Below are 25,539 nucleotides of genomic sequence, written 5' to 3'. Positions count from 1 at the left end.
TTCCATACTTCAGGCCCTGTACCTGTTACAGGACCACTTTAATTCTGGCAGGTCGGTCTCAGTCTCAATGAATCTATCATTAGTACTTACAGTCCATGTATCCTGCCGACGGGAATTCAACTAACAGACTGCAAATGTTTTCTTATATTCGCTGCATTTCTCTAGCCCTCTGATACCATCATCTCAGAGAGTTCAATCCAAGATGGCAACCAAGGCAGTCCATTGTTTGTGTGTTAATATGTGAGATCCGAGTTTTTATGTTTTATACAAGATATTTTATGTCATTTGGGCCTGAATGAGTGGAACTTTCCAAGAAAAACATCTCTCCTTCAGCTTGGATCTCTGGATGGTCCATTTTTTATTAGATGCCTTTGGATTGCCACAGAACTCTGGAAGTCTGGACTGTTTGAGGCCTAGACCTACCTGGAATCCACCTGCTGCTGTACAGCTCCTAAGAAGGACATAACACTTTGCGGATCTTCTAAGTGGGTCAGTGGTTGCCAGATTTGTATTATTCTGCTATTTCAGTGCAGATCAACACTCACTTTGGATTACATGCTTCATTTAAACCAAAATTAAGGACTTGCTCCTGCTGCTGGATTTTGGATTTTAAGGCCTAGTAGCACACTGACTGTCATAACTGTGGACCCTGGGTGAGGTGGAGCAACTGCGCTTCTCCTGGTCTGCAGATTTGCCCACAGCCAGTGTTTCAATCTGAGATTCCACACTGCTACTTCGTCTGTCCACAATAAACAGCAGATAAGTTGGCATCATGTATTTCTTTATAATTCTGATGCTTATTCATTGCAACCCAGGTCTAAATGTACCAACTGGGCACAACGTGGAGAGTGAATCCTTGTTGTACTTGTTACACTCTAGGCAACTCTCAATTTCTCAGACATGAATTCTACAGTTACATCATCAGACAATCAGTCCACTTCATTAACTCAAGATTTACTACTCTGAAGGGCAAGTCAAAGAAGTCCTCTATCTTCAGAATCTAATGCTGTTATCTGACTATTTTATTGTCAAAGAGGTATCTTTCTCACAGTTTGCAGGTAACAGTGGTTCTGATAATTCATCTCCTGTTAAACTAAAACTGCGATGTATAGTAATGCTTTTATTGTTGTTATCTGGAAATGTTCAGCCAAATCCTGGGCCTACTACCGCTGTGCAATATCTACTCACTCCCTCAGATTTCAAAAGTAGATCAGGCCTTGGTTTCATACATTTAAATGTTAGAAGTCTGGTCCCTAAAATGGATATGATCAAGATCTGGGCAAATACGACAAATGCTGATGTAATGAAACTTGGCTTAAGAAATCTGTAACTGATGACTTCATTTTTATTGATGGTTACAAAGTCTATAGAACTGATCAGTTGGGTAAAGGAGGTGGGGTTGCCATGTATGTCAAATCCAAGCTCATTAGCTCTGTAACTCTGTCAATTATTAAACCTAAACAGTTTGAGGTCTTGGCCATCAAAGTAGGCGTATCAAAGGATTCTTACATCACTGTAAATTATAACAAATACATGTCACAAATACACCTCAACTGGCATATTTTGCAATGATGTCAGCGATCATTGTACCATTGCTTGTGTCAGGAATACAAAAATCCCCAAGGTAAAGCCCCGGTTAATTTTTTAAAAGATATTTTAAAGGTTTTCAAGAGCAGGCTTTCCTGCATGATTTATCATAGTGATCTTAACAGAGTAACTCTGATTCCAGATGTTGAATTGGCATGGGAATATTTTCTATCTCTAATAAACATGTTCCGATTAAAAAGTTTAGGATCAGTGGTTGGGAAAATCCCTGGTTCTCAGACAGTCTTTCAAAGCTAATTAATTTAAGAAATAAATCGTGGGCCCTAGATTTTCAAACTCCTCTGCTGATTGGACTACGTTTAGAACCCTAAGGAACAAGTGCACCTTGATGATAAGAAATTCCAAATCAGAGTTTTATCTGAAAACAGTTCCAGAGAATCTAAATAACCCCTCAAAATTCTGGAAAGCAATTAAATCTATGTCAGGTACACATGTTGCTTCAAGCCTCCCTGAACACATTCTGGTTGTCTCAGATGAAATAAAGGATAAAGCTGCTATGGTCAGTCAGTTAAACAAACACTTTATCTGCGCTGGGTCTGCATTTGACAGCTCAAATGTAAATGCACCTGTCCCATGTTCTGTCACCACTGCAACTGATAGAAATCTGGATTTGTTTGATCTTAAAACTATTTCAGTTGCTCAAGTTTGTAAAGCTCTGAAAGGCATTGACCACAGAAAATCTGCAGGTCCCAACAATCTGGATCCTTATCTCCTAAAGGTGGCGGCAGATGTTATTACTGAGTCTATTACTCACATTTTTAATTTGAGTCTTATGTCCAATTCAATACCCCAAATCTGGAAAGCTGCTTATGTTTTCCCCTTATTTAAAGGTGGGGACCCCTCAGAGCTAAACAACTACCCCCGATCTCCAAACTCTCAATCCTGGCTAAGATCCTTGAATCCCAGGTAAGTTTACAGTTAAAATAGTTCTTACTTGATAATAACATTTTAAACAGTTTTCAATCTGGTTTTAGAACTGGCCACAGGACCATTACTGCTGATATGGTGGTAATAAATTATCTTTTGCCTTAGACAGAAAACAGCATTGCACTGCCTTATTTGTAGATCTATCCAAGGCATTTGATTCTGTGGATCATGAATTGTTGCTGAATAAACTTGGGGATGCTGTTTTCTGTCCTAATGCTGTTAAATGGTTTGGAAACTATTTTGTAGATCATACTCAGTGTGTCTATACAAAAGGCCACAAATCTGAGTTTCTTGAGATATCTAAAGGGGTCCCCAGGGGTCTGTTTTGGGACCTATTCTGTTCTCTATTTTTATAAATGATTTAGGTAGGGACATCCAAGCAAAAATACACTTCTATGCTGACACTGTCATTTATACTCATGCTCCTTCCATAGCACAGACTGCATTTCAGTCATTACAAACTGCTCTGCTCAATTTAAAATTGGTTTTAAATCCTCAGAAATCAAAGTTCATGGTCTTCTCAAAAGGTCGCCTACAGTTGCTTGATCATCTTTGCATTTTTACGTCTGATGGTAAATCCATTGAAAGGGTACCCACGTACAAGTACTTGGGTATATGGATAGATGACAAACTTTTATTTAATGTACATATTGCTAATCTAGTTAGGAAGCTCAAAGTGAAGATTGGCTTTTATTTTAGAAATAAATCTAGCTTTACAGTCAATGCCAAAAAAAAACTTGTGGAAACTACTTTTCTGTCTGTGATTGATTATGGTGACATATTATATATGCACGCAGACTACTCCATCTTACTGTGTCTTGATTCAGTGTATCATGCATTTCTACGCTTTATTACAAATGCAAAGTCCCTCACTCACCATTGCATTCTTTATGATCTGGTAGGTTGGACATCGCCGACCACCCGCAGAAAACAGCACTGGTATATTTTTATATATAAAGCTATGCTAGGTAAACTTCCAGCTTACCTCTGTACCCTTCTCTGTCTCAATTCTGCTAGTTACCAGCTACACTCCTCCAAGTGGTTGCTTTTTAATGTACCCAGGGTTTTGACAGATCTGGGGAAAACTGCATTTTCAGACTATGCACCCTTGGCATGGAATAATTTGCAAAAAGATCTTAAACTAGAAACGTGTATATCAACTGATAAATTTAAGAGCATCATAAAGAATGGGGTGAAGGAGACATGTGATTGTTTTTCTTGAGTGGCCATTGTGTTTGAATCGATGTGTTTTTTGTGTTGTTGTTTTTTGGTTGTTTGTTTTTGTGAATTTTGTCATGATTGTACGAAGCATTTCAATATGTTGTGTTTATGTATAGCTGCTACCTTGTATGTAGCATTTTAATATGTTGTGTTTATGTACGGCTGCTACCTTGGCCAGGTCTCTCTTGTAAAAGAGATTTTTTTTATCTCAATGAGACCTCCTGGTAAAATAAATGTAAAATAAATTTAAAAAAAACAGTTTGTTTCTGTGCCCTACAAGCTGCCTAGCTGTGTACTAGTTTGCATGTTATCATCTCTCTCTCTCTCTCACTCTCTCTCTCCCTTTCTCTTTGTGAATGGTGTGGCCTGTCCTCTTTCCAGATCTGGTGTCCTCCTGGATCCATCCTCTTCACTCATCATGTTTTACAATTACATTCATCACACTATGATTTCCTGTGGTGAATCTATTCTGTGCACATGAGATCTACTGCATGTCTGTCTGTCATGGGAGAGGGATTACTGGTGTTAAGAGGATTTTTGTTGGGGTTTTGTTGTTTTTTTTGGGGGGGGGGGGGGGGGGGGGGGGTCTAAGCATACAGGGTGTTTTTGATCATCCTCACTAGCTTTAAGTTTGAGGAATAACTGATTTGACTGAGTTTGGCTTGAGTTGCTGGAGTCCAAACTTCCCTAAACCAATAAAGAGCTGGACGGAGCTGCAATCATTACTCCAACTTTTTATGTAGTAGCATATAGCACCTATACGGTGTATATGTGGTCCTGAACAAGTATTTTTCTAACTTTACCTGTAACCACACAAAATAATGTAGTAAGCTTGACAAAAATGACATGCCCCTTGCCTTTGGAAGTAACGCTACTTCTGCAGGTTTTCAGCTAGTTAGGATGCTAATGTTTGTAGCTTACATTAAAGCAGATAAAGACACTGTTTAATTCACTCATGCACATTTCACACATCCTTAACACAGCCTTAAAAAAACACCATCTTCCAAACTCTTGAGATTCAGAGTATCCATGTTATTGGAGCCACATGCACACAGTTTCGGCATGTGAAAAAAAATCCAAAGCTTAACAGACCTGCTGTGCCCAGTCAAGGTTTCTAAGATGTGATTACACAAAAGCTGTTTGGTGGAGGGGCTCCGGAACAAACAGTCAGTTGTTGTTGCAGGGTTTCATATACTCCAAGTCAAGCTTTGTGCATAAACACTAACACTAACACAATCCGAAGAAGAAAAAAAACACACCAAGGACAAAGTGGCTTCATAACTGTGTTCATCACTAATTCAACAGTCAACTGTTATGGGCGGACAGTACAAACATTGACAAAAGGCTAGCAGAGGGCACAAGAGAGGCCATAAGATGCTGTAGAGGGATATGCATGCAAACATGTGCAAATGCATGCATACGAATCTCAAACACCCCTACTCCCTCATTCCTTGCTTTTTCTCAGAGACTGAGCGCTACGAGAGTGAGCACATTCAGGGTTATATCCAAACAAATGACATCTACTTAATTAAAATGAAAGCTTGTAATGACTTTTGTATTTCATTCATGTTCCACAGATCATGGTAATTACGTGGCCGCAAGGCTTCTGTGCAACAATTTCAAGCAGCCGTTCAATCGGTGCACTTTGAAATGTTACGTTGCAGAAATGTTCAGGAAATAGCCTCACACAGAACACACAGGAGCTCAAGCTTGTTGCAGCAACACTTTCGAGGTACCATCTGCCTCATTCAAAGCTCAACAGATTACAGGGCTTTTCATATGAAAACATCAACCGCTTTCTGCATGTCTGCGTGGGCACCCACGTGCATCCGTGCACGAGACAGCACCGTCTGAGGTACAAAAAACCCTTCATCTACATCGGCCCGTCTTTGTCCATCCCAGCCGAGTGTCAACAGGCATGTGTTAGCTAGTGGAAGAAGGATACACAGCCGGGCACAGCCTTCCCTTTAGCTTAGTGAACGCGGCTCGTTTGGGCCCGCTGATTGGCAAAGGCTCGGTTCCCAGGGATAGACTGCTAAATTAGTTAATTAGCTCCAGAAGCTTCCTAATGAGATGCCAACACTGCTTCATCCTTGATCAGAGGAAGAGACCTTAGCACACACACACACACACACACACACACACATACACACTACTCACACCTACACCCACCATATCCATATCCCATTCCACCCCACCACATAGACTAACTTGTACACATAATTCCTTCAGTGTGTTGAGCTGGGGGAAAGTGCAAATGCACTTTTACACACACATTCAGTGCTTCAGAAAACCATGCAAGGTTTTCAATTTATAGGCCAGGTGTTGTAACAGGTTGAAAGTGTAGGTGTTCAAGAGAGTAATTCAGGAAAATCAACATGGGATTTTAAGCTTTCAAATTCACAGCCTGGCTTAAAGTAAAAGAGCAGGACGTTATTTGCATACATACATACATAGTGTGAGAAGAGAGAAATAAAATAAAAAAGTGTTTACCTACCAACTGCAATGTCTCTCGCTGTTCGTGTGTGTGTGTGTGTGTGTGTGTGTGTGTGTGTGTGTGCTTGGGGCTAATGACTCTGTGTGGAGGAAACCAGGTGGAGGAGAAGAGGGAGGCCATGGCTCGGAAAGTGGCCAGGCCGAGAGGTGGCCTGGCTGGGGAGGGAGAGAGGCAGGAACTGTGGCTCTCTGGGTCTGGATGTGGGGGGTGCGGACCTGAGAGGAGGTGGAGCAGCAGTGGAGAGCAGGTGTAGCCCGGCACTCACACTGCTCACAGCATCTGTTCCTGGGCCAGTGAGTTACTACGGCCAGCCTGTGTTCGCCGCGTGTGTGTGTGTGTGTGTGTGTACATGTCTGTGTGTGGAGAAGAGTGAACTGCATGGATGGGTGAACTCTATTTCTCTCACTACTCTCCTCGCTTTTCCTTTGTCCAACTCCCTCTCCCTCTGCTGTCTGATTTTATTATGTGTGTGTACATGCAGCTGTGTGTGTGTGTGTGTGTGTGCGCACGCGCTCATGTCAGGCGTCCTATTGCCTCTGACATTATCATGTGTTTCCTCCTGTCAATCACAGATGCCCTGGCCAACCATGTGGTCGACACCAGGCAGCCCCGTCCTTGACCTCACCCTCGCTATAATGCAAATTACTTTTAGTACCATTCATTTTGCCTGTGTGTGTGTTTAAGGTATGCAAAGAGGTCTCATATGAGTAATGAAGCGCATGCACAGACACACACACACACACACACACACACACACACACACACTCTCCTGGCCCCAGGTGCTGTGTAAGCCAGGCTTGATGTGTACATGCAGTTATGATGGCAGGGTGGAGATGTGGAAGAGTGAGGGTTAGTGTAGATCCAGGGGAGAAGAGGGTAGATAGCCTATGGTTCCCAGCTGTGCCCCAGGAGGATCCGGCGTATGTGGATCCAAAGGGATGCGGCAACAGAGCAACATGGCACGCAGAGGCACAGGCTGAAGTAATGGGCCGGGGAAGCAGCAAGCGGTGAGGGAAACAACGAGGAAATGATGTGGATATAAGCAAGGATAGTTTGTGCATCGTGGTGGAAGCCCACAAGTACGAAATGCTCATGCATGAAACCTCCAGCCATTAAATGACAAATATTGCTTGGTTGCTGAATCTTGGAGATGCCAAGCTCCATCTACTCCAGTTTGTTCTAGTTATTTGTTTACTTGAGAGTTTTATTCTGTGGCCATTTCAGTTGGTACCTGCCCACTCCAGCAGTAGACTATAAAGTGTAAGCAACGCTACAAATACACCCTAAACAACAAACTACTGTTTTTTAAAGCTGCAGTGAAACATATTCTGCCGCATTTGATCAACTACATGTTAGAAAATGGCATCGCTTTGTATGTGTAAGCAATAAAGTAAGCAAGTAGCTGCATTCACAATAGATACTTTGCAGAGAAGTTTCACACAGCCTTAGTAGAGCAGTTGGTGTTCACAACAGCCGTTTAAATCTTTTCCAAATACCTGACATATTAGGCATCCATGAAAATGAAAAAATCACAAGTGTCATACTGTATACACAAGAATAAAACAGAACTCACTTGTCATAATCTTAATGTCTGAGTTCACACTGGACACTGTAATAACTCAGACAAATTGAAAGAGAAGGAATAGCAAGCGGTTCGTTAAGTGTGCATGGCTGTCAACCTATTGGCAAAGAGCAAACTATTCAATTTATTCTTAACACCCTTCTTAACAGTTCTTCACCGTAGGAGCTGTCTTTTAGGGCTAAGATAATTTGTTGGCGGCTTTTACCTTTACTAGAATTTAATATTAATCTTAACGAGAACATTTTAAGAAAATGTCATCACTGTCTGGCTTATTTTTTTTAATTGTTTTACGACTCAGACCAGCTCTGGACGGCTTAGTGAATTTGGCCCCAGGATTGTGCCTCCCACAGTTAGGCATTAGTGATATTCAATAGCCACACAAGTAGAAATCCACTGCAGCAGAGGCAGAGACACTGCCAGCACCGTTAGTACGCTACGCAACAACAACAACAACAACAACAACACATTCTCATCTCAGTGCGTCATTACCGACGCTTTCAGATAGTGTGACAAAGCGTAATTATTTGACGCTAAAGGTACCCTTCAGCATCCGTATGAAACGCCACCGTTTGCTACGTCAATGCAACACAAAGGAGGCTAACCCTACAGCTGTGCGGCCGATGTGCTAGCAGGTAGGGTTAACCGGTCGACATGCATAAAGTCAGTGACTTACGTTTAGGCACTAACATTTCTGATGGTTATGGTAAGGGTAGGGGGCTTCGGGGGTTGTCAACACCTTTAACACAAACGTAGCTTGCTAGCACTTTTGGTCTGTATGAGACAGCCCAGAGGGTCTTATACAGACGCATCCGGCAGCGTCAAATAGCTTTGTAACGAGAACGGTCTGAACAACAACGTAATTTTTGAGGGAGAGGCACGGAAAACCTCTCAATTCACTCACCTCTCTCCCTAACACGTAACTAGCAGGTCACAGCATCAACTTCACATCCTTTCTCTTAGGATTATTAAGAATCGTTTGGGTAAATGCAGGAAACGGCTCAAGAAAAGATAAAGAAAAACCAGGAAGGTTAATTGCAGTTAATTGATATCATTTAATAGTGTAACCGTGTTTAGAGGTGGATGTGTCTTTTCTTTTACACCTGAACACGTGTATGTGAGCTGTATGAGTTCGCATTAGTAACACACAGCAAACAACGCACGCACTTCTGCCTGGCTAAACATCATGAGAAACAAACACACACAGGGCGCCTACAGTGCAGTGGAAGACTAAACACACAGCACTGTAGCATCCTGATGCCATATGCTGTTTACTATGTATGTGTGTTGGCTGCACGCAAAGAGAGCTCAAAGGCTGTGTTAGTTTTAGTCCAATATCACATTGCGTCACTGCTGACTGCTGTTCTTTGCAGCACTTGTGCTTACACTCACTGCCTGTCTTTATGAGTGTCAATCTGAATGCACGGAATGCTATTTTGGCTACCCAAACAACTCCCAAGAGAGAACTATGTCTCCCAGTTAGCCCCGCAGCGCGGCGCGATGATTCAAACGGCTGTCATCCCTCTGTAATGATGATCCATCCCCGGCTATTACCAGCCCATGGTTCCTCACTTACAAAGATGATTGTTTGACATGTGAAACATACATCAGCATAATCTGCCCCATAACTCAGTTTCTAAAGAGTGCCCACAGCAAATAGATGGAGGGGGGGATTAAATGTGAGGATTAAATGAAAGAGACGATGAGCAGGGGACAAACACAGGAGAAAGGGGAGAACAGATAAAGGAACAAAAGGAGAGGAGGTGCAAGTTGTAGGAGAAACAAATAGACAGTAGGTAAATCTTTGGTAAACACAACTGGAACACAAAACTAGTAATTAATTTTGTCACGCAGTTAGTGGCCTATTTCCAATATCACAGAAAGATGCATTTCACTGTCTCAAATGGACGTGAAACAGTTTACAATGTTCCAAAAACTATCATGAGCACTGAAGTAAAGATAGGAAAACAAGAAGGTAAAATCTAGCATACTGATTTACTGCTTTCTGCACTATACGCTTGTATAATACTTAAATGGTTTCATACTCCTGACCTAAAAATCGTATTTTTCCTACTTTCTAAAAGTTAAATTTTGGTATTTTTTAACCTGGATCTTATATAAAACTATAATTGGAGCCATTCTGATGAGGCCATGGTAACTTTGCAGTTGTCACTAATACTGATAGAGACACATGGCAGTGCTGAGGTGTGTGTGTGTGTGTGTGTGTATGTGTGTGTATATATATATATATATAAACTGTATTCCACAAGTTCCTGAAGGTGTGAATCTACTGGAGGAGAGACGAAAGGAGATGGTGGTAAAATAGAAGAGGAGCTGAGGCGGAAGAGGAAGGCAAGAAAGCAGGATGCATGTCAGGTGAGAGTATCAAGGCCACGGACAAACAGAGGAGAAACAATGTCTGGGGAGCAATGAAAGAGGAGCTGTGAGAGCTGTCTGAATACATGTCTGTGACTGTGTTAATGTGTGTGCCAGTGCAGGAGGGCATATGTGCGCGTCTCACCTGCCCATGGGAATGTGTGCCAGTCTGTGAGTGTGTGTGTGTGTGTGATGCAAGCCAGCTGAGGTGCTAATCCTCTCTCTGAAAATAGTGGACCAGCCTGTCCTGTTTCTCAAAGTCACACTTTATACCACACACACACACACACACACACACACACACACACACACTTAAGACACCACAGTCCCCCTTTCTCTCCCCTCACATAAAGTCAAGAGGACTTTGCTCATCAAATGCCGGAGGTTGCTATGGAGACTGAGAATAGTGTGTGTATGTGTCTGTGTGTGCAAGTGAGGTGTTCAGCCTGTGTGTGTCTTAATATCTTCTCTGGTCCTGACAGGTCGCTTTTCACACCACTGTCTGGTCATGGGACAGCACACACAAATACACATGCGTATAAAATTCACACACACACACACACACACAGGACCCCCTGCCAAAGCGTTGAGCAGCCATTTCTTCACTACACACTCCCTGAATACCAAATCACAAGTTTTAAAAAGTAACCGTGTGTGCATGAGGCAGAACCATTTTAAGGACGATTCGTCCTGAGCACAAAACATCCAAGCCTCTCTCTCTCTCTCTCTGTGTATTCAGTCTAAGTAGTGAAGAGATGGCTCACCATAATGCAGGAGACGTCATATCTGCTGCATGCATGTGCACAGACAATTGTCTAGATGAATGTCTGCTCTAGTGCACACTCAAAAGGCTCTGCAGGTTTTATTTTTAGCATCACAGGCGAATGCAGCCCCTCTCCCCACCCCACACACACACACTCTCTGCCATCCCTCTTCCACTGTCACTTCTCTCTTCTTTCAAAATCTCTCTCACCCTGTTCTCTGTGTGTTTCTTGGCCACAGCGTGCACACACACACACACACACACACAGCTCATGCTGCGTACAGTATGTCGACATAAGTGTTGCAGCATCAAAAAAAAAAGAAAGAAAAAGGCTCTAAGGCATGTACCTCTTTGCTCGCATCATCATTGTTAATGTCTGAATGGATGCATAGTTTCACTCTCCACTCTCTCCTGCTCTTGTTCTCAATCCCTGACTCTCGCGTTGGTGGCGGAGAAATATAAAAAGCTCATTGGGGTAGAGGTGGTGGCGTATGTACTGTAAGCATGTCTGTCGCCAAGGCAGCCAAGGCAAGGTCAAGTTCTCAGTGGCCCTGCAAAGCTTTTAATTACATATTGAACTCAGCAGAATTCCCTGCAGAGACTTCGCAGGAGACTGCCTGCTGCTTCTCCCTTCCCTCCACTGCCTCTTCAGCCATGCCTGTTTCTGCAGAAAATGGCCTGTATGGGTGTAAATTTCCATATTAGCATACGGATAGAGTCAGGTATGTTCTGCATGGTGGTTAGCATTTGCGTAGCGCTGGCAGGGCTAGAGAGGCGGGTGTTAAGTAAGGGTGTCAGTGGAGATGGAGAGAGAAAAGATCACATCTCTCAATCAGTCAGACACACACACACACACACACACAGACCATGGATCTCTCTTTCCTGACCTCCAACACTGTCATTCATATCTTTCTGTGCTTGATTTCTTGTTGATTTTCTTAAATGCTCTGACAATGCATGCATGCAGTCTACATATGAAATAGATTGTATTTTCAGTGACTAAATGTAACCCCAAAAGTTTTGAGTCCTAAATTTGAATGTTTCACAATAAAAAGGCACTAGCCAAGTAGAGAAATTATTCATCATTACAAAAATAAGTAAAGACCAATTCCTTCTCTCAAGACCATGATTCTTGGAGCTATTTGTACCACAGGACACAAAGTAACTCTGCTGTCTTGGCTGGAGTTGGAACTCACCAAATGAGATGCTGTGAATGGACGGACTGATGGCCAAGTTGCCACAGGCAAAAAGGAAATCTAAATAGGCAGCAGAAGTAGCAAAGCACTGAGTGGAAAAGGGGGGTTTAGAGCTGGAGTCTGGGATGATGAAGCAGCTAACTTAGGTGTCCTGTGTGTGCGAACAACAGGGATATGAGGTGGAAAGTTACAACAAGCAATCTATCCATCAAAATATCACCAGCTGCCACCCAGCTTCTGGTACAGGCCATGGTTATCTCTCGCCTCGACTACTGCAATGCCCCCCTAGCGGGCCTTCCACACGGTAGCTCCGCTTTAATCTTGAGAAGCTGCAGAGCTGCAGTCTATCTTCATTCAACTTACATGGTAATTTTCCAGCTAAATTGAGGCTTTTTGAAGACCCTGTTTTCTCTCTCTCTCTCTGTTCTCTCGCCTGCCATTCACCGGTCTTGTGCAGAGTTTTGCGTGCATTCCGTGCTGCCGACAACTGCATGCACGTCGCGGTTCCTCTCTGGTCTATTTCAAGTAGTCCCCTATTTAAAAACAATAAAATATTCTTTTCTTTTCTCTGTGGTTTATCAACGGTGATAAATTATCCAAAAGTCCTGCGAGGTGCGGACAGCTCGGCACAACACCAGTGAAGCTGGGGCTCCGTCTCTTCAGCAAGTGGTCCTCTTCCGCCACCACATACACGATACACCTACACATGCGCACTGACGACCCAGGGTTACAATTTTGGATTTTTTTCATGCACTTTAAAAACATTTATTGAAAGTTTTATTCTTTTTTCATGTTTATTTACAGCATTAAATGTGAAATGTATATAGTAATAGGCTGTATATTAACTTATTGGGAGAAAACTGGTAGTTCTATGTAAAATTAGACGTTGAGCACCCCCATGTCGCCAAAATGGCGTGATCCTTGTTTCACTGCGAAGCTTTGACCGCGTCAGCTAAAATTAATAAATATAAATGTCTTCCCAGATACAGTTTGGGAAAGACATGCTTTAAAAGACCAGCATTAAGTTTATTTAAGATAATCTAATGCAAAGATAACCATTTCTGTCAGACATGCACACAGTTTTGAGTTTGTATTTCACACTGATACATGAGCTCCTGTATCAATAATTCCTGCTTTGCCCATCCAAATCAGCATGTCAGATTGCTGAAGCAAGAACACAAACACAGTAGGAACCTTTGCAGTGTTTCCACAGAGCAGACATTAATATGCATGAATGCGTGCAGCTACACGTGTTTGATGCACACCACCTCTAAACAGACAAATGCGCATTTCTAACCCTCATAGTGGCTTCTTTGTGTGTGTCTCACTGTCAAAGGCAAATGTCATCCATCATATAGGATGCATGGGGTGAAAGATTACTCACATTTCTCCCAATAATGGCCAAATTGCACTGGATGGCTCTCATATTTGGGAGATAGCTACGGCGTTCTCGTTGCATACAAATGACAAAGTATCTCAATTTTCTTTCTCCTTGACTCATAGAATGTGATGAGAGTGTCACAGATGGGGCGGTGAAAGAAGAAAATGCAATAGATAGAGACATATAAAGATACTGGGAAGAAATGTACACATTCTTCACAAGAGAAGATAAATAGGATCCATTCCTGTCTAATACACATCAAGCGACAGACAGTGACATAATAATAATCTGGGAGAATTTAATACTTTATCTCTTTTCTTAGTTTAATCAAATTCAGAAAAAAGAACTTGGAGTTGCTGCTGATACTTTTGGCTCATTTTATCATCTTTGAACACTAAACTTCTGTTAGTAATCCACTTATTTGTATTCCTTCTGAACAGGATTATTTTTGTCTATCTAAAACTCTCCATATTAGGCTCAAGATGGGATAAAAAGACTTCACTACACAGACAAACAGTCTACAGTTGGACTGAGTTGCGCCAAAAGACTTTGTCTTATTATGAAGCCCATTTTGTGGCAATTAGCAACTAGATTATCAATAGATCTGATAATAAATCAAAACAATTCACAAATATGATGCTGCTGATTTGACTGTATCAAAGGAAACTTCCAGATTATTTCAACTTGGATCTTATCTTTGGCAAATTGTCACCAAAGTAATTCCTAGACATGGGAACAGAGCACTTTTGCTACAATGAAGTCGGAAACACGTGTTTTCTGACAGGTTGTAAACAAGGCAACAGTTCAGCCAGAATTTCAAAACCACTTCATAAGGATATGGAAATACCCTCTGAGGTTGATAATAATTACCTCATTGCAAAGAAAAACTGTGTGCGTGACCAACTATGGTAAGTCCAACAGGTCAAACTCAAGACAGGAAATATGTAATTTTCTTTTCCAAATAAGTATGGCTAACTTGGGCCTTGGAAAATAGAATTAATTTTAAAAGTGTAGTTGTGTTCCTAGATCTTAGCAATGAACTTGGTGAGAACAATGCTATTTTTACAGACAGGAATAATCTGGAAAAGTTTGGGGAAAAAACCCCAACAAAGTGACCTTTTAACTCCTTACCACTGCTCAGTAAGGGCACTGGAATATAAAAGCAAAAAAGCATGCTCCTGTCACACATAGGATCTCTGGTAATAGTCACATTTTAGATTGAATTTCGTTATCCACTTGCAGCAAAAATGCTGATGAACTCAATAAAGATGCATTGAAATGCAAACACTTTAGGTAATTACTTGCAAATGAAAAGCTGTCATCATTGTAAAGGCTGTGTAAGTGCTCCGAAAAACAACACAGTAACGTACTTTAGAACAGAAACAAAACAAATCAAAGTGAAGCAGCCGTTTTTGAGACGGCTTCCCACTCTCTCTTGAGCTAATGAAATATCTAATGCACTTACTTTCCTTTAGTTAGCACCTGCCTCCTTAGAGGCATGTTCCTCCTCTCTAAGCTAAATTACTTGGTCTCAATGGAGCGAGACAGAGCGCAGTGAGTAACAAAGAGGAGATGTCGAGTGTATTTTCAGGAAAAGGATGAAGAGCCTGTGCTGGAGAGCTGAGGTGACAGATGATACTCCTGGCTATGGCATGATCTCACAGTGACCTGAGCAGACATGTTACAACACACATAATGCACTCTGCCTGTAAAGCCACCTTAACTGCTTTCCAAATGCCTCACTTTCACTGGTGGTAATAACTCAAAAGTGCATCATAACCATACCTTCTCCTACCAAAACACTCTGTAAAGGCATTTTCCTTTTTTACACTCCTTGCTCTTTGTGGAATGAATTATACAACTGCGAAATGGACAGGCAGAGGTTGGAGGCGCCGGGCGAGGGCATGCAGTTAAAATGAAGAATTGGGAGGTGCATTTCTGTCAGTAAAAATGCCAGATCTGTATCTGATTTGCATCCTTGTTCCTGGTGGTCACATGGTGAGAAGGTGGTGCAAGACCATATATCTATTTAAAGGATAAGGTTGCGACGATTTGCCTGTTAACCTGATAAAACAGAAAGAAATGCAGAACTCTCGCTGCTTGTGTTACATATAGGCCTATGCTAATATAATTTTGTGACCTTCATCTAAATTAATTTTAAAGATGATAAGGACTATGGGTAAATTTTCACACAACAAACTTGTAAAACGTATTATTAGAACAATAACAAGTTTTTGTTTTTGCTCACACAAATGTTGTAATGTAACTTTTTGGTCTACAGTAACTTTATCTTCTTATCTCTGAACATTTCAGACAAAAACATAGTTTTCAATTGTAATCAGGAAAAAATTAGGAAAGGTGTATAACCACCAAGAAAAATCTGATCAGATCTTCTAAAGACACAGTGACAACAATGCAGTTACAGACACAAAAATACATGGGATATCATGAAATGCTCCTTTTAAACTAATTTCAAGATTTACTCTTTGTACTGTTTGTGCAAATATTGGTGACGAATACGGTGCTTCTTTGGTGGAGGAGGGTTGACGTGTCACGGTTTCTGTTCCTTTTCTGAACCCTTGGGTTCCAAAGGAAGCAAAACACACCAGTCTAAACACAATCAAGAGTGTTTAGACTGGAATAATCAACAAATGAATTCCATAAGAAAGGGAGCTCTCGTGATCAACGCCTGCACTGTTTGTCATTAGATTGATGCACTCCGTTGGTGTCATCCATCACCGACTTAATCAATTCAGAAAATAGAAGAAAAGTCTGCTGAGTGAAATTGACTTGCATGTGTGCACAAATGACGCTTTTGTGTTTGGTGTGATGGAGAGGGACGAAAAAATTTGATTAAATATATTATTGTGACGCCTGATCACTTCAGGAGCATAAATGTCTTCTAGCTATGGGAGCATGTGCAAACCAAGTGTGTGTCTGAGCGATTTTGTTGACATAAATTAGGCATCCAGGTCACTTACCGAGCACACCGAGCCGGTAGTTCATGGTCACCACAATCACGTTGCCGTAGGCGGCCAGGACGCTGGCATCAAACATGTTTCCGGTGCCTTCCATGTAGGAGCCTCCGTGAATAAACAGCATCACCGGCTTCTTCCTGCGGTCACGGATATCTATGCACGCGCACACACACACACACACACACGGATGAGGAAGCAGGGAATAGAGAGCAAAAAAAAAGAAAAAAGTCAATAACTGTATTTATGTCTCTCATATTCTCTTTGATCACACATTGTGTTAGACCATAATATACTGAGCAAACAGCAAATTGCTCAGCTTGATGAAAACACAGTTCTGTATCAGCGCCTAAGAACTACACTATTCCCTGCAGCTGGATGTCAGCTCTTAAAAATGAGCTTGAGGTAATTTAGATTTCAGGCAATGATTCCGGCAACAGGCAATAACAACAGACACCACTACAAGCATCTAATCAAATGTTTCCTGCTGATTAAAAGCAGTAATGCAAGAACAAAACCGCTGGGTAGTGTAGCATATTAGAGTTAACCTGTATATCACTGCGTCTAACAATCTTTATTGCACACCGAGCCCAGACTGACCAACACAGATGCAATCTCAAGCGCAGCGCACAAGAAACTCTGTGTGCAATCGTTCCCACCTGTGCAAGGTTGTTTACTGAACTGAAGCATGAAAACGAGGCCAGGCGCAGGTAATTAGTTCAAATTCAGAGTGTACAAATGTGAGGACAAAACAATGTGCACAGCAACTCTTTTGCTGTGAGTGTTGGTGTCAAAGCTCACCCCAAAGAGCTCTCTGCTGCAAAAGAAGAGATGTTTTAACACTTTGTAAAGAGGCACTCTGGGACGACACAGCAAACACACTGACAGCGACGGGGCACCACAAGCACTATTTGCAGGTAAAAAAGCACCAGGGCGACATGAGGATCCATATTAAAGCCAAGCCTGCGAGGAATAAAGCCGATGTATGAAGAACGTTGAAGAACACATAATAAAAGGCCACTGGCTCTCAATATATCATGTCTCTCATGAATTTCCATAATTTCCTCATTTTAGTTTGCACGTTGGAGCTTGGAACTCCCATGAATGCAAATTGCAACTGCCCTGAGCTGCAGAGACAGCTATATCAACCTATTTCTAGGTCAATTCCCCTGTGGGGGAATCTCTAGAAAACACAGTTTTTTTGGATTACTATCATTTTGCACTGGCACAAATTGTTAGTGGATCCTGCCTTGAGGTAAAAAAAATAAAAGGAAAGATAATTGAAAATGTAATTTCTATCATTGGAAAACATGACACAAAGTTTAGGTTATTTTAATCCCTCTACCGAGAACTTTAACCTAAAGAGTAAATCTTATTTTTCTTAAAATAAGTAAAAATGATTTTACTTGAGAAACCTTTGTTATTAGTTGTATTTTGATACTTGATATTTTAGAGTTATTCTGCTTTTTTAACAGTGTTTGACATTTTACTTTTTTATTTTTTTCTTGAACATGAAAGGAAAGAGTCTCTTTATCACTTTGGAATCATGTTTCCACTTTAACAACTGTTTACTTACTTAAAGGGGAACTCAACATCCTTTCAAATACCCTGAAAATATGGATATTATATTGTATAGTTGTACAGTGTTTAGTTAATCTGAATTGTCATTCATTGAAACTATGAAGACACCATGATCATTTTCTTTGGAAAAATGCAAGCACAACTTTTCAGAATGCATCCAGTCAATGTCGGCCATGAGATTTACGTCTACGTCTACCACTACAGCACTGGGTACACGCAGGGTGGTTCTTTGATGGGCTCTCGTTGGCCTTTGAACCAGTCTCCCAGCTGACTGAGAGCTATGATACTCCTGCCTGCCAGGAGCCTACGGTAGCATATGGCACACAAGAACTGTGGCACAGTGACAGCCCCTGTTGGCTTCTGTGTGTGTGTGTGTGTGTGTGTGTGTGTGTAGGCCTGGGGATATGAGAGAGCAGTGGTAAAGAACAAGAAGAAATAAGCACTACAGCATCTGTTAGATGCCTTGTATATGTATATATGAATCAAATGCACACACCTTAAACCAGTGAACCAGTGATCCACGAGGGTATCACACACACATACACTGTATACTTAATACAGAGCCGTGACGTTAAAAGCGGTGCATCAGACAGGCAGACACACTCACACTGGGGAGAGAGAAATTTACAGGCAGCTGCAATGGACAGTCGCTATGGCAACTGCTTCACTTCGACTTGTATCTCTCCCTCCTTTCTCTCTCTCTCTCTCTGAGTCGCTCACTCGCCCAACATGAGCCACTCTCACGTGGACAAAGTCTCATTGACTGTTTCCGTGGCAACATATTGCTCCTGTGGGTCCCTAACCCCCATGATGCCCTTCACCACGTCTCTACCTGAATCTCATTTCATTAGTGGCAAATGACCGCATACACACTTCCTCTACACACATCTCTGTGTTCTGCGTCAGGAGATGAAGACTGACAGCCACTGGCATCTTGGGAGACAGAATGCAGATGCGCTGATGTACCCGCCCACACCCACATAAGACACAAGCGCACACACACCAAGCAGGCTGTCGCAGATGACCTGCACACTTTGTGTCCATGGATCAGTTACAGGGCGAATCGTTCTGGCACAGTGACAGACAGGACTGAGGCCCTAGAGGCTACACGCTCTCTCTCTCTCTCTCTCTCTCTCTCTGCCTCTGGCTTTGTTGTGTTTCTACCACAACAAAAGTTTAGCATTCAGTGCCCATCTATGGGCAGGTAGTTAGGTTCCCAGCCTCAGGATTCACATGTGATCCCCATGTGGGATGAACCCCTTTTAAAGCTTACAAAAACCCCAAAGGGAAAGAACACCATCATTTATCTCTCGAACACATGCAAATGTTATGAAGCAATGTGCTTCATAAAACGAATCTACTCATCATCTCTACTGGGAGAATCTGCGTCATTTGCTTTTCATGTTTACTACATGTCTACAGAAACAGAACAAGCGCTACAGGACAAGAAAATGTCCTGTATAGCGTGTACTGTACCATGGCTGTCCCATGGAAATGGGACAGTGTCCAGAATATGTATGTACAAGGCTTCTACAAATCCTGGACATCCTATGCCAGATTATCGGCAGATGGCCAACACTTCCACACAGAGATGATCTGATGAGGTACGTGAAGAGGCTTAATCACAGTGACATGGCAAGGCAGGCGCTGTTTACACGTCAAACAGCAGAATAGCAACAAGTCAACATAAACAAAAGGCATCACTGAGAGGTTTACTCATGAAGCTTATACTGAACATCTAAACTTATTCTGTAACTTTCCTGGATTAAAATTGTTTTGACAGCACTTGATACGGCAAAGGCCTGGTTTAAAATTTTACATTAACCACACGGCGGGTCGGTTTCGTTCACAAGAAGGATGCTGAGATGACCATTGTTTGCTAAAGCCCACAATGGCCACACACAAGGCTAGTCTGTCTCAATTGCAATTTGAACAGAGAGGATAAACATGTGATCACAGTGAGAGTATATCTCTCCCTCCCACAGCATACAAGCCTTTTCCATGTATTCCAAAACCAATCACCATAAAGAGGTTATGATGATTTTGTAGACAAAGGATCTAACAAAGGTTAAAAGAGAGATGAATATCTCTCCCATGATTCATGGTGAAAAACAGTGCACTTGACCGACTTGAAACTGACGAAACTGAGCTGACAGATCCTCACTGACTGAAAAGGCTAAAAGTGCTTTGAGTGGTTGGAAGACTAAAAAGATGTTATAGACAACTACAGACCATTTACCATGATGGAAATCTGGCATTTATGTTTGTTTCATGTATTCATTTGAGGAAGGTTACAGCCTCTTCATCGCTCCACACAGATTCCAGGTATTTGTCCGCCGCTATTTTTTATGTCTCCAATGGAGTGGAAGCTTCAGTGGACGTTTTAATTTACATGCTTCATAGACGTCATCATTAACTTGCTCCATCTGCTTCCATCACACTTTGCCACTCAGCCAAGGGTACCATCTTTTAAATTATTATTTTATTTTTATTTTCCACTTTTTTATGCAGAAATTGAAAGTGCGCACAAAACAGGTAGATGGAAAATTACTTACTGTTACTGTAATTGTGTCTAACTGATATCAGCCTCACTGATAACTCTCCAACAGTCCTATCAGAGTTTTATTTCCATTGTTACAGTGGTAAGTTAGTGCCAGTGGCCTCCTCTACTGCTGCTTCCCATTAAAAGCATTTTATGTGTGACAGAGTATTTTTTCATTGGCATTACAATGTTCTACTTAAGTAGATACTCCCACCACTGCTGCCAGTGAACTGTACAAATATGAGACAAGAAATTCTCTGTCCCTTTCTCTTAATAATAATAACAGCAACTCAACAACAACACAAAATGCTTCAGACAAAGAAGAAACACTGATTAACTAAAAACTAAATTGCAAAAGGTGAACAAAATCAAATAACCGAACAATGCCACTGAAAACATTGGCTCTGCTCAGCAAACACAAACAGCAACAAAGACAAAGCAAGATGGCAGAGAGCAGCTGAGGGTTGGTACCCTGAGGAGCTTAGCATGGCTGCTGATCCTTTCAAGCAGAACGGAGACAATGAGACGATTAGCCCTAAACTTGTGTTGAGTGTTCCAGTTTAGCACACCGCCCACTGTTGCCCTCAGAGATGCCACCCTCTGGTCGCGGGCCTTCGTCCCCACTGTATTATCAACGGACTGATTAGTCATGGTGATGGAGCGTCGTCTGCTGCGTTGTGTAGGTCACTGTCGGGTGTTGATTTTATGAGAATTGATGTTTGCTGTCAGTAAACTGACAGATCCTGCAGAGAGGCAGAAGGAAAGATTGATATGTGCTTAAGTGGTCCAGCTGAACTTCAGGGTGTAACTGAAGGCCATAACAGATGAAAAGTCTACATTAATATTTTTCTTGTTCATTTTTTAGTAACAGCTGAGGCTACACCGAGGATTAACCTCAACTACACCCTGCCTAACTTGGCTTTCCTGGGAGCTACAACAGCAGGGAGATGCGTCAAGGCTGTGGAGGACGCAGGGTTTAAAAAGCATATATTACTTCTTAACAGAACAGAAAGCGCAGCAGCCTGCTGAGATATCATCTTCCCATATGTTAAACTGAGCATGGAGAGATGGAAGCGTAGGGCCATAATTAAAAAGATACTGAATCACGTAGCGGTGAAACGACAACTAAAAAGGGAATAACTCACCATATGGCACTCTATACCTTCTCCAAATAAGCATTTTCATTTCTCCCATATAGGCTTGATTTAGCATATTTACCCACTATCTCTATTTTCATTTTCATTCGTATTGATAGGCCAACGAGTGTGTGTGTGCACAAGCACGTGTGGGTGTGAGGTAGAGATAAATATTGACCTTTTACGCTGAGGTTCCAAGCTGTAATAATAGGGAAATTGCTCCCAGCAAATGATGAACTGTCATCTGTGTGCAAATACACAGAGGCACTTTGTACTAGTGGTCCAATTAACAGAAAGGTTACAGAGTGGTGAAAATATTGTAACAGTGTAATGCACGGAATAGATTTGTGCATATTTTTGAACATCTGAGACCTGTAATTTTAGTGATGATGGATAGACATGATGGATTGGGATTATAACAGTTTGCCTTCTATGCGCATGTCAAGCTGTTTAAGCAACACTTGGATGCACATCCCTAAATAATATGGCTAAATATATCTTGGAATGAGGCTTTAAACTAAATATGCAACACATCCTCCTCATTAAGAAAACATTTATTGAACAACTGATTTGCTTGAGACCAAAACCAAGATACAACCCTAAAATATAAATAAAGCCTGTAGTCACCAAGAATCACATTTTGCAAACAGGGTGAATATGATTGCACTGTCATCTATCTGTGTGTCAAATGTGTGTATCTATGTGTGTGTATGTGGATCAGTAGGAGGTCAGTGGCAGGCTGATGTGATAGAGGGCTGGAGGTGGAGACAGACACAGGGTGATGAATGGGATGTGATGAGATGCACAGCAGCAGAGCTGGCCTATAGGCCACCAAGCAGGGCTAAGGCTTAATCGTTAGAGCACAATAGATCAAGGCAAAGGCCATACTGATTGCATCTGGGACATGTGTGTGTGTGTGTGTGTCCATGCACTGGTATTATAGTCCTTGTGAGAACCAGTCGAGCTTCTGGATACAAGGAATGGGCTTTTTCATGGAAAGGCAGAGATAACTTTACTCATATTACATTTGTGGCAAGAGTGGAATCACACTCATTGTGTTTTTACTCATTAACAACACTCTTTAACACACAGATTGATGAATGTGTCTTTCTTGTTGTAGCTTCCCTGCAGTCAAGTTCCATCTACCATCAATATAGCATGAAAATCGACTAGCAAAGATGTAAAACCTGCTTTAGAAATCCTGTCACTTCTCTTCATTTATCCTGTTAAACTGTTTCAGGTGAGGCTCAGTGAATGGAAGTGAAAAATATTACATTAGTTATCAAAGGGAGGTCTCATAGAATAGCCAAAATGTGTGTGATTTGGTCAAATGCAAGTTTACTGTCTTTCCCAGAGCCAGAAACTAATAAATGCCTTAGGACCGGCCTTTTTTTATGTATTTGGTGAAGTCTGAAGTTATGTCAAAATGCAATATTAGCCATCTTGGCTAAACCGTTGGGTGTCATTGGGATCCAAGAAACCAGTGGGAACCTCAGTGTCTGAAAAGTGAAGCAAATGCAGAAGAGCTATTAACCTGCAATTCTTTCTAATGGCCAGCAGGGGCGACTCCACAGGTTGCAAAAAGAAGTCTGATTGCATTGGAGTCTATGACAAAATGACCCTACTTCTTATTCGCTACCACGTATCCCAACTCAGTCTCTGGCAAATGCAAAACTCAAGGCTTCAAACAAATCAATGACGTCCGCTTCGTTTATACAGTCTATAGGGAAACTAAGCAAGTAAACTATGGGGGGTGAGGGAGCGCCCACACTCTCAGACTTTGAAAACCCCTGCTGTAGAATATTATGAATTTTCTTGCATTCAAAAGGTAGCTGCTTGGCAGTAGACTCTCAAGTGTCGGCCCCGGTGTACTGTGAGCCTCTTAACACCCTGAGCAAAGCGTGCATAACTACATCAAGATGATAAACAATTATACTGCCTCATAAATGATCATTACAATTTTTAGCCTCTGCTTACACCAACAGAATAAGATCTTTGCTACATTTTTGTTTTTCATCTGTTTGTCCGGCTTTATTGCTGAAACATCAATTACCTATGACAGAAATACAGTCATTGGAAAGACAGGGTTTTAGAATTTATTTTTTTTATTAAAGAGCAGCCTGATTTACTGGACCAGGTACCGCGGTGGGTGTGGAGATCACTTAGGGGAGAAGAAAGAGAGCTGGGATGGGAGCCATGTTGGCCCAGCTTTGACTTAAGACTCCTGCTAAAGGTCCGGAATGAAATGAAACGAAATGGGACTCATGTTGGCCATCAAAGGAAATCAGAGACTGTTGTGCCTACATCTTTAAAGAGACCTGCCAAATCAACACCCAGGATCAAGCAGTCGGCAGGTGGTCTGTGTCCGAGCTGTCAGCGCAAGACTCCTGCAAGATGACAGGAGGCGGGATCTGTGCTTTACATCGATAATGCTTGGTGCTCAAACGCAGTCAAGATGGACTCCATTTTATCATCTTGTTGCTGCTGTTTACATTCTCCCCAGACACAGATTCAAAAAATGCACCGCAAAAATGTTCTTGGTGTATACATCTCTGTATATAGCCTTTGTATATAATAACTGTATATAGCTTATTGTTTTATTTTATTTTATTGATTTTAAATGTGACAATATTTTAATTCACATTGAATTATCTGTTAAGTGTGTGTAGCATGAACGGGCTACACACTTTCTTTTCGTTATACAACCTTATGTTGAAAAGCTTTGCCCAGTGTGTTTGCTTGTAGATGTCCTTGGGACATAAAGTATATATAGAGCACCTGTACAGTGCAGCCAACTGAATAGTGTATGTGATACCTTCAGTTTTAAAGTTTTACATTGACTTAAATGAGTTGTTGATGGCACTGACAGTTACATATGTGTGACCAAGCTGCTAATGCAAACCAAACATATGGGCTCTGTGTGTGTACATGTCACATTCACATACTGATGACAGAGGCTTAAGCGCCAACTGCTCGTCAGAAATAGAAAGTAGCCATTCACACACACACAGCCATCAGGAGCATGTTGGGTGTCAGCATCTTCCCCAAAGATATTTCTAAATGCAGACTGGAGGAACCAGGGATCGAACCACTGCTCTTCCGATTAATAGGCCACCTGCTCTACCTCCTGAACCACATGAGTCACAAAATAGTACTTCTTCCTCTGCAAAAGTCACAAAAAAGAAGCGATTCCGAGTCTAATTTCATGATGTTTATCAATTATAATAAATAAATAAAAATCAAAGAGAAGCTATAGCTCTGCTACTCCCCCACTGGTCAGTGCACATACTGAGGAATACACACACACGCACACACACACATACACGCGTACCTATCCAACAGTGCACCGTCGGAGTAAACTGCCAAGTGTGGACCTGTGTTTCCAGTCCTTTTGAAGTAAAATAAATATAATACAAAATTTACTTTTACTGTCTTTTAACATAATATTACTTCAAATTTGCTTTTTTTTGCTTTTTAAAGAAATTGCCAAGAGGGGACTTAGATCCTTAAACGATAGCTACCTATCCAAGAGGGGACCTCCATTGTTATGCAGTGGAACTGTCTGTGCTCATTCTCACCTAATGAGTGTTTTTACCTTCAAAGACTTTCTTTGTTTCTTTCAAAAATGGATAATTTAACTTTAATGTGAGCGATGTGTAAACATTTCACCGTGATCCAAACTTTAATCACTTTAACTGAAAATAAATAAACTTTAAACTTTAAATCAGAAGTAACTTTGCTGCATGCATTGATATCAAGC

At 41.6% G+C, this 25,539-nt stretch overlaps 1 protein-coding gene across 3 annotated transcripts in view; it reads right to left on the bottom strand.

Moving 5' to 3' along the window:
- The window catches only part of nlgn2a (neuroligin 2a), a 188,370-nt gene that overhangs the window by 49,549 nt on the left and 113,282 nt on the right, over window positions 1-25,539 (bottom strand). For all 3 annotated transcript variants that reach the window (XM_046064235.1, XM_046064237.1, XM_046064236.1), the window contains one exon: window positions 16,527-16,676. In XM_046064235.1, the coding sequence (XP_045920191.1) occupies window positions 16,527-16,676 (150 nt within the window). The remainder of the gene's footprint in view (window positions 1-16,526; window positions 16,677-25,539) is intronic.

Source organism: Micropterus dolomieu, linkage group LG12 (assembly GCF_021292245.1).
Source record: "Micropterus dolomieu isolate WLL.071019.BEF.003 ecotype Adirondacks linkage group LG12, ASM2129224v1, whole genome shotgun sequence".
Lineage (NCBI taxonomy): Eukaryota > Metazoa > Chordata > Actinopteri > Centrarchiformes > Centrarchidae > Micropterus > Micropterus dolomieu.
Note: the sequence above shows the minus strand (reverse complement) of the source record. Positions and strands in the feature narration are given on the sequence as shown.